The 10,640-nt window shown below is 31.7% G+C and overlaps 1 protein-coding gene and 1 long non-coding RNA gene across 2 annotated transcripts; both read left to right on the top strand.

Annotated features, from left to right (window-relative positions):
* The first annotated feature begins 373 nt into the window (after positions 1-373).
* LOC125583534 lies at positions 374-4,456 on the top strand. Its single transcript, XR_007320553.1, has 2 exons — positions 374-3,740; positions 3,818-4,456. It is a non-coding gene; the product is annotated as an uncharacterized LOC125583534 (long non-coding RNA).
* Positions 4,457-5,899: 1,443 nt separating this feature from the next.
* On the top strand, positions 5,900-10,032 carry LOC106374050 (putative lysozyme-like protein). The gene is made up of 2 exons (XM_048750230.1): positions 5,900-6,216; positions 9,789-10,032. The coding sequence occupies exons 1-2, from the start codon at positions 5,900-5,902 to the stop codon at positions 10,030-10,032; spliced, it is 561 nt and encodes a 186-aa protein (XP_048606187.1).
* Positions 10,033-10,640: the final 608 nt, after the last annotated feature.

The following is a 10,640-nucleotide window of genomic DNA, read 5'->3' as shown; positions in this document are numbered from 1 at the left end:
CTAAAGACCCATCTCAGAGAAAAATACAAAACTCTTTAATTATGAGGAGAGTAACAGACCACACTAAGTTAGGTGAAAGGAGCTCTCTATGATTATAGCTTGATTTGCAAATGACTCACAATTATGTAGGAAAACCTCCCACGGGACCGACCAAAACCGACAATTTGATTAGGCCAAAGTGGTTAAAAAAACAGTCAAGTGGCTGAACCCTAACACTAAAATAACATATCCTCAATCCCCATTGTTGTTTTTTGTTTAATCAGCTAATATGAAACGTAAAGGTACATCGGACAACAGTTGTTATAGGTTTAGTTTGTAACTTGTAACAATCTCATTATTTAACCGTATTAATCAAGAAGGGAGAAGTCTTACTTTTCTGCTAGCGGGATTGACTTTTCTTATGCAATTTCTTATAACTTTCATAACAAATAGTCTACGTCAAAAGAGATAGTTATACCAAGTATTTTCTGTTTATGATACATATAATTATGCATTCGTTTCTTTGGTATAATACGAATATATTTTCTACAGCTGAAATGTGTAGTTATATAACGGATTTATCTTGGTATATCTGACAATTATTTCCGTAACACAAAACCATACATGTTGTACACCCTGTTCGGAAACTCGCTAGGCACAACGCGTGCGGCTGACCTAGGCCTAGCGAGTTAACATAAAAGCGGGATAAACTCGGGGATTACGCGGGGTGGAATTTTTGATATATTTAACTATTAGATCCATGAAATATTTACTTTAGCAAAGAAGACAACAAAGTCAATGTAGCCTAACGGTTTGGTAAGTTATATTGACTGCCATTTCTTGAGTTTGAACTCTCAAATCACTATTTTTTAATTTTTTCCTGTTTTTATTTAATGAAGGCCGGTATCGTAATTTCGCTTTTATCTTCTTCCTTCACCTCCAGACCTAGTTTCACCCAGCTTTTTCATTCCTCAACAATTTTCATCAAATTTTGGTATGATTTGCTTCGTTTCAGTTTCGTTTTCTTATTATAAGTATCGATTTATGATAGATCTATGATATGGACATCGTTTCAAGTTTGAAAAGGACAAAACAGATTTTTTTCTTCTTACTCCGATTTTTCTGGCCGCGTAGAGTGTATTCGCCACGGAACTCTTCCGATCAGCGTTGTAGCGGCGCGTAATCGTCCACTACGGGCGCGTTTTAGAACAGGGGTTGTACATAACCATCTCATTCTCTATTTACCATGTTAATCAAGAAGGGAAGTCCAACTTGTCTTCTAGGAGAGAGTTGACTTTTCTTGTGCAATTTCTTGTATCTTTCATAAACATAAGCTAATATATATATTTGTCAAAGTCCGTGGCAATTTGAGGCTATATAAAAAGGCTTTTACATCACATATATTTTGCATTAGTATTCAGAATATTTGAAAACAAAAGAGTTTACACTTCGCGTTGATATATATCAAATATCTCTGTGGACTGTGGTTACGTCTGCTATTCAAGATCACGATGTGTCGATTGCTATGTTGTTGCTTCTGCCGCAAGAAGAAAAAGCCGCGAGAAGTAAAAAGGGGCAAAAAAGGAAAGAAAGATGGAGGTCTTGTTGTGGTGAAGCCGACTAAGACTAAGAAGCGTCGCAATGAACCAGTAGATGTAAGCGGATGTACAGACCTATGTTGCTGCTTTGGTGGAGGCGGAGGCGGTGGAGATGGTGGTGGTGGTGGATGTGGAGGCGGCGGCTGCGGAGGTGGAGGTGGAGGCGGTTAAAAGATGAGAATTTTGTAATTCTGTATGTAATGATAACTTCTTGTATTTGTGATTTATTTCTTTTATATATGTAATGTATAAACTTTATTTTAATGTAATTTCTTGTTACAATGGAATTATCGAATGTATATATTGCGTACGTGTGTTACAAAAAAAGAGAGTATATATTGCGTACACGATATATAAAGCATCATACGTTTATTCTTCTTCTATGAAACATTACTAAATAATTTAGTCATATTCATATATGCAGATGTAAATGAATTAGTTCTATGCAAACACACAAAGTTGTGGGCATCGAAATTTCTTATGAATCATTTTAACTTGCGTTAGTTGATCCATCAATGATTCAATGCTGCAGCACATACTTTTTTAAACATGGTCCTTCTTATTTTTATTTAATTTTCTTATTCAAGTTGTATATCCACCTTTTTGGTTAACATAGATTTGTATCCCGACTCTGTTATTTCTCATATTTAGTAAAAGAATGAGTCTGTCGAATTTTTTAGCTAATTTTGTTTAAGTTTTTTTTTCAGCTAGTTTTGTTTATGTAATTAAAAATAATAATAATAATAATAACCTGGTAATTTTTATAAAAAAAATAATGTAAAGAAATAAAGCATACCAGACTAATTATATGAAAAAATTAGAAATATAGTGTATTATAAAATTATAATACTTTTTCTAATATGTTTTATTTGATAGTTTAAGATAATGTATGGGAAGTATGAATATAAGATAAAAATTTGGGCTTTAGACTTGGAAATTTTAAATCAAACTCTACTAAGCAAGCAGTTGTGGAGAATTATGCAGAAGCCAAACTGTTTAATGGCAAGAGTTCTTCCAGCTAGATAATTTCCAGACGGTGATATACTTAAAGCTACTTTGAAAAAGAAAGCATCGTACTGTTGGAAGTCAATATTACATGGACGAGATCTAATAACTAAGGGACTCAGATATATCATTGGAGATGGTTCACTAGTTAACATGTGGGAAGATCTGTGGATCCCTAATCACCCTCCTCGAGCTCCAAGACCACGGCGAGATATTACTGCTGGAATCAAAGTTAATCAGTTCTTTGACAGAGATAGAAAATAATGGGACATACAAAAACTTCGTGATGAAGTTGTAGAGGAGGATATTGAAAAGATCCTAGCAATCAGAATTAGTCCTACTGCACAACAAGACCATCTACCAAAAATGATCATCAGCTACCTACTTATGGGAATGCAGAGCTTAAAACAAAGATTTGGAAGACAAAGGCCCCAGCTAAATTGAATGATTTTCTTTGGAGGTTATTGTCTAGATCGCTAGCAACAGGTAATAATTTGAAAAAAGGCATGTAATCAGATATGCTGTTTGTCAACGATGTTGTATGACAGAGCAAACAGAGAATCACATTTTCTTTTAATGTGCGTATTTGAAGAAGATATGGATAGCATCAGGGATTGAAAATCTAACAATCCTCAGCTAGTCTTCTACTCTAGAAGAAAAGATTTAAGCCTGTATACGGATCTGTAATAGAATAAATACATTTGGTTTAATGTTGGTTATGAGACTCGGTTTACTTTCTTATTTGGTTTAGTGATTAAGTCGTTGTATTTAAGTGCTGATACACTTTCATTTACAGTTTAATGAAGCTTTCTATAATATTCCGTTAGATCTGAAATGGTATCAGAGCATTCCCCAAGCTTCATTCATCTTCCGCACTCTATTCGTCTCTGATTTTTCACAAATTCTTCATCAAATCTCTCTATTTCGTTGTTATCGTTGATCGCGTTTCATTCCGATCGTTTTTTTGAGCTATTCCAAGCTCATCTGAGCTCATCTTCTTCGATCGAGCTTTGTTTCGTGCTCTTTGAGCTCCGTTTTTCATTCCGAAGATGGCGACGAATCACGATCTACCTATTCCGACGGCAAATCCAACTTTCGTTGCGGTGAACACTGATCCGTACGCAAATCCTCTTTATCTTCACGCCGCAAATAACTCCGGTGTCTATCTAGTCTCCGATAAGCTCAAAAACAAACAATTTTCAGTGCATTTCTATCATGATTTTTGTTTCATTCAGGATCATATTCAGGAATGGATGATTGGTCAGGGTGATCGTTTCAACGATCTTTATCTACTGAGCCAAAGTGATTTCTCTCACAATCATGTTTCCCTCATGGTTGCATCAGCTGAATTGTGGCATTAGCATCTTGGTCACCCCTCCATATTTCAAGCTTAAATCTTCCTCAGAAACTTTCTGATTTTCATTGTAAAGTTTGTTTAGTGTTAATTAAAATTTTATTCTAAAACAAGAAAATAAAAACTATATACTATTTTTATAAATTTTATAATTATATTCTGTATATATAAAAATTGAATTGGTTTATGAATTAAATAGGATAAAATTATATTAAATACGTAAATTAACAAAAAAAAAATTGTTTCATTTAAACAAATTATCACTCATCATTAAAATGGATTAAAATTGTTAAAATATATAATATTTTTGTACAAAAATAAATTTATTAACATAAGTTAAACTTTTATGTCTACAACTATAGTTATCTTCTTATTTATTTTGAAACTCTCAACAATATACTTTTTAAAAAATTTTATATACAAACTATAATAGTATATAATAACTTTTAGTTCATATACTATTTAAAAAATATGTTATTAGAAAACTATGAAATTTTAATAATATATTTAAAATATTAATGTCAAATCAAATTTTAATTATAAATTTATTTTTATTTTAATTATAACAAAATCTTTTGAGAAAAGTTTAGAAAATATTACCAAAAATTAAAATATTTTTTATAAAATAATTTATTAATATAGTAACAAAAACAAATTCAAAATTCATCTAATCCTCCAAACTCAAAAATAGTTGGGTAATTTTTCAAAGTTTCCCTCACAAAATATTCAATTTTGAAGATAAATATTCAAAATCAAAATGATAATATTTAAAATTTTACAAAAGATAAAATCATAGATAATAAAGAATAACTTTTTAAAATTCCTCACGAAAAACAAACTATATATATTGTCAAAATTAAAGTAATCTAATATTTTGAAATCTTAATAAAAAAAACCTTAATACCATAACATCCAAAAATATCATATATCAATAAAATTTACTAAAACAATATGATAGATGCTACTATGTATAAAATTTACTAAAATAATAGGATTATATTATTTAAACAAAACAGTGTTTTACTTATAAATCCCGTAAAATACTAAAAATGATATATGTTAAAGTATATAAAATATAAATTATCTTAAACATATAGATTTTCTATAATATATAAATAAATAAGGTTTTAAAATTTATTATATGAAAAATGTATAATTAAATAAAAAACATATTTTGAAAGAAGTTTTCTATTTGATTATTTCAGATTGTTATTTTATTATACCTAACTCGAAAATATATTCGTAACAAATAAAAATTAATAAAAAAGGTAAAATGTACTAAACAAATCACTATATATTTAATCTACACATATATAACACTAAAATGAAAATTATATTTTTAAAAGATTTGTAATAATATCAAATGCATTTATAAAATGAAAAAAAATCCGTACGAACGTCCGGGTCAAAATCTAGTTTTCAATTAAGTAAATCAGTTGAAAAAGAAAATGTATAAGTGCTTCTTAGCCGGCACGCGCTTTGAATGATCGAATATAAATCATATGTGGACTTTCAGTTTTTTTTTTCTTTTTTTTTGACTTGGACTTTCAGTTATCCAACCTACTTATGGTGATCTCATTGTATATTTGATTGTTTGAACATTGTTATATGCCCCCATACCCGTAATATATAGTTGATTTATTAAATGTTTACTTGTTTCAAACATGATCATTTAGTTTTGTGGTCAATCAAATAAAGTGGTTAATAAGTTTTCTGAAATTTTGTTTTCTTTCAAGGAAAAAGTTCAAAGAAGAAAATGTCACATTTATTAATTTTGTTAGTACATTTGAAAATTCCTTTGCAATTTCTTGTATCTTTAATACACCAATAAAAATGTTTAGGCTATCCCATAACCTTCTATATATTTTCTAAGTTACGATAACTTAGGTCTATATAAAAGAACACCAAAAGTCCTAATTTTGTATCACGGTCAGTTTCAAGAAAATAAAAATTTAAAGAAACAATGAAAGGTTACATTATTGCTCTTATTGTATGCGGTTGCTTCGCAATAATCGTGGTTGGTCTCATCTTATGGTGTCTTCAGAACCGCAAAAAGAAAAAAACGTGGTCTCCTTCACCTCCTCCGCCCGTAAGGGACGTTGAAAAATGTAGAAGCAGTGTCGTTCCAAGAGATGGGGGGCTCCTTGTTTTGACAGGAACTGCTGTCACCACACCCGTTGTAGCTGCGGCTGTAACCACCGGGATCTCTAAAGACAGTAGTGGTGGCTCCGGTGGCGATGAAGGTGGAGGAGAGTGTGATGGTGGTGCAAATGGCGGAGGGTTGTTGTGGTTGTGGCGGTTTTGGCGGGCGTGGCGGGTGTGGAGGTTAAAGATCTTATATCGTTATTAGTTATGTAATAGTTAAGTTATATTTGCGTGTGTTATATTTATGGGCCGATAAAATATTTTGCATGTAATAAATTTAGATCGTGAATATAAGATTTTAGTGTGATCTTCTTAATGAGAAAAATTATACTCATAGTTAATGAATCATCATAATAAGGTGCATATAACCATATTATTTAAATCTGAATTTTTCTGGTTTTCGGAAATAAAAATTCTGTAGTATGATTACTGAGAGTCTTGTGAGTTAAACTTTCAAACAGAATTCTAATTACTCCAAAATATTGACTATACGTAAGTGGAAGGGATTATTTGAGAATGTTTTTGTAACAACCCACCTGGTGGAAACTATCCGTGGGTCAATTGATCTGGTCGATTGGCGACAATTTTTCATGTGAAAATGTTGTTAAAGAGTGAGGTCTTGGATTCGAAGAACACCAAGCGCACCGATAACCTATATAGAGGAGTCAGTGAAGGCTCTCATGTGAAGGGTTAGGGTCGGTGCCCCATAGGGCCAGCCTAGAGCCCACATGACAGATTGTTATAATAAAAGTCGATTTTTTTTCATGTGACAACCCGTTTCGCGGACCCAGACTCACCGCCCTACAAGGCACCGACCCTAACCCTTCACATGTGAGTCCTCACTGACTCATCCATGTAGGTTATTGGTGCGATTGGCGTTCATCGAACCCAATACCTCACTCTTTAACAACGTTCCTCAACTGGTGACAGCTTTTCCTGCGGAAATGTTGTTAAAGGGTGAAGTCTTGGGTTCGAGAAACGGCAAGCGCACCAATAACCTACATGGAAAAGTCAATGAAGACTCACATGTGAGGGTTTAGGGTCGGTGTCCTATAGGACTGTGAACATGGGTCCGTGGAACGGTTTGTCATAGTTTTAGTTGTTATTTTCTTTCATTAACCAAAGTAGTATGCCGGGACAGAATAGCCTAGTGGTAACACTAGAGTGAACTGGATCCCAAGGCACCTGGGTTCGAGTCCTCTGAGATTCCGGAAACCGCCCGTGACAAAAAAAAAAAACCAAAGTAGTATAGACTTCTACCACCTGACTAACTGTTCATGGTGAATATAATCGTTTAATACCTCATTCGTCAGATTTTGAAGAAACTTAAAACTAGATATCATTTCAATTAGCCAAATGAAAATTAAACGAATCAAGCATGTTTAAAGTCTCTTTCATGACTTTACTATATAGCGAGGAGTAAGATGTATCAGGGAGTCCGAGTAACGAAAACATAAAAGCTGATAGTGCTAGAATGTTGTGAGTTAAAATTGGTTTAGATGGTTCAACAAATCCAAGTAAGAATTTCACTTGATTTCATAATATTTAAATTTGGGAGAAATTTATGCAATTATTAATCCAAAATATCCTAAATAAGATAGTTTACATTACATTCTGGGTCGCAAAACCTTCCAAACAGTGATATATATTATATTATGTAAAAAGAGAGGAATGAACAAAGTCTTTCTTTTTGTTTTTGCTTTTAAGCAATTTAATTTTTTCTATTATGTTGTATTATTTTTGCGTTTGGGTTCTTTTCATATTATGTGTAAATAATATAAGATTTGGCTTTAATTTAAATTTAAATTATGTGCAATTTAAATTTAATTTTTTTCATATTATATATATATATATACGTTTGGCTTTAAATTTTCCTGAATGTATTTATATAAGATTTGATTGCATATTAATCAAAAATATCGTTTACAAAAGCTTTAGCTTCCTAAGCTCTTTCTTCAATAAATAGTTTGAAGTCTTTCGGGAAATCTTAGTTGATTTTTGTATAAATGGTTATATGAAAAAGTTGTTAGTAAGAAACTAAATAGGATTATGGCATAAGCTATATAGAAATCATTTCTATCATACCGATATAAGAGTTTGAATGTCCAACATATTTAGATAGAATCATAGAATACATGTATTAAAATACATTATCCATTTAAATTATTATTGAGAATGACATTCCGAATATTTCTCGCATGTCTGATGTGTATGGCCGTATGGGTAAAGTCATCACACGTTTTTGTATTGACCAGAAGTATAATGACGTTCCAAATATTGTGTAGAATGATGTTTCTAATATTCAACCTATTATTGTGATCTCATAGTATATATGACTGTATGTTTTAACACGGACTAAGTGTAGATAGCTCTATGGATTGTTGACTGACCTCTAAAAAGGGATCGGAACTTGTGAAATTTTGTTGACAAGAAAAAGTAATCATTAATCAAGAAGAACATGTCTTGGCGACTTTTTCTTGAAACTCCTTTGCAATTTCGTGTATCTTTAAGAAACTAAACTAGATTTTGACATGTCCTAGAAGGGCGGATATATTTTTTGTTTTATATTTTTTAAAAATTATAAGTATATTTTTGTTTTATATTTTTTAAAAAAAATTATTTGTGTTTTAGTTATATTTGTGTTTTCCTTTGTACTGTATAGTATTTTTTAAAAATGATTAATAAGAGATTTTTACAATTATATTAAACTGTATCTAAAGCCGGTTATAACCAGTTCAGGCACTGAAAAGGGATTACGTTTTTAGAAACAAATAATTAAGGATTAGACAGTCTTTTCAATTCGTCGTCTTCCCCTTGGCCCTGTAACCCTAAATATTCAGCCATTCTATTTTTTTCAAGATCTGTTTTTTTAATTCTTTCATCAATTCTTTTTCGCTGTTCTTAAGTTTGTTAAAATCCACAAAACTATCAACCATTCATCGGCTTTAACACAAAACAAACATTATAAAAAGATTTATCAACATTTCCAGTCAATCATTTTTACTCCGGTTAATCGGCAATAGAATCTCGTTTTAGAACAAAATCATGCTGATTCTCTACACTGAGAGTATAAACCTTAAACTTTGCAGTTAATCTTCCTCGTTAACTATTCAAATCAATTTCAAAATGAAATACAACAAAATTTATTTTGGAACAAAACATTTTAGAGAAATATCAATGAAAAATAAAATTTTAAAAGTTGGAAACGCAGAAAATTATAATCATAAAACTTTCTTTGCCATGTTTTTAAAATTCCAGGGTCAGTTTAGTTTGATCATAATCCTGTCATGGTTCTGGAATTAAGTGTCGTGGTCATAATTTTTGTTTGTTAGTGATAATTAATTGATGAAAATAAAAAGTGTTTGGAAAGAGAATGTGGTCACTGTTTTTGGTAGAAAAAAATATAACGTGGCTTGAATTTGTTTTGATGTAAATAGATACAGTTATATATAAATCAGTAGATAACATGGAAAAATAACAAATAATAATTGGACATAATATTTATCAATAGGTCATGCTGCTATTTTAATAGAATAGATAGGAGTACGGCATAAACTTCTATATAAAAAAGGACACTACTATCGCATTTTTTATATCAATTTACCTACAGAAAAAAATTTAATGGATACTTTTGTAATTGTCATTATTATAGTATGTGCCGGTATTGTTTTGCCGTCTCTTGTCTTATGTTGTGTCCTCAAACACAGAAAGCAAAGGCCTATAGTGTCTCAGTCGCGAGATTTGGAAATGAGTCAAACGGGATCAAAAGATGGAGGACTTGTTGTTTTGACAAGGAATGTTTCCACTACAGCTACTACGGTAGCTGCGGCTGTGATCATCGCAGATTCTGGCGGTGGGGGCGGCTGTTGTTGTGGATGTGATGATGGTGGAGGCGGAGATGGAAGAGGAGACGGTGGTGGTTGTGGAGGGTGCGGCGGCTGTGGAGGCTAAGCGGGTACGGTTGTTGTTGTGGATGTCATGGTTTAACCTTTTTCTTTCGTGGTTTAACTATTAACATAATGTATGTACGGAATGTATGATCTCAACGTGTATAAATCGATGTATATAGTGAACTTTTCAAAACCTAATGAATATTTAACCTAAGTATATTTTTTTTAACATCAAAACATTATTCTACTACTCAAATTTGAAATGGTCCAGATAACTATATTGAAATAAAACAACCAACGAAATACAATTTCTGTAAAATAGTCTTGAAATCTTCTTTTAGAACAAGTAACTCTTTCAACTCTGCTGAAAAGCTTGGCCACACTCTTGAGTCTGCTATCATCAATATGAGATTCTTGGAATAAGTTTCAAAGCGCTGAAATGTTGAGTACTTAAACATATTTTTCATTGTCCAATATGAGATTCTTGGAATAAGTTTCAAAGAGATGATCAAGATACTTTCTTTTTCTCATTCTTTATGCCCATAAGTTGAATCTTACCCAATAATTTTTTCTAAATGGCCATAACTACACAAAAAAATGTATCAAGAGTCCATGATCCATCCATCATATAAATAGTCTGAAAGCATAGTGTAGGTAGCGAATATTTTT

This window comes from Brassica napus, chromosome C3 (genome assembly GCF_020379485.1).
Source record: "Brassica napus cultivar Da-Ae chromosome C3, Da-Ae, whole genome shotgun sequence".
Lineage (NCBI taxonomy): Eukaryota > Viridiplantae > Streptophyta > Magnoliopsida > Brassicales > Brassicaceae > Brassica > Brassica napus.
Note: the sequence above shows the minus strand (reverse complement) of the source record. Positions and strands in the feature narration are given on the sequence as shown.

Coding starts and splice junctions, on each gene's coding strand:
- LOC106374050 (XM_048750230.1), top strand. CDS start 5,900: ATGAAAGGTTACATTATTGCTCTTATTGTATGCGGTTGCTTCGCAATA. Junction 6,217..9,788: donor GGTGGTGCAAATGGCGGAGG/GTTGTTGTGGTT, acceptor CCTCAAACACAG/AAAGCAAAGGCCTATAGTGT.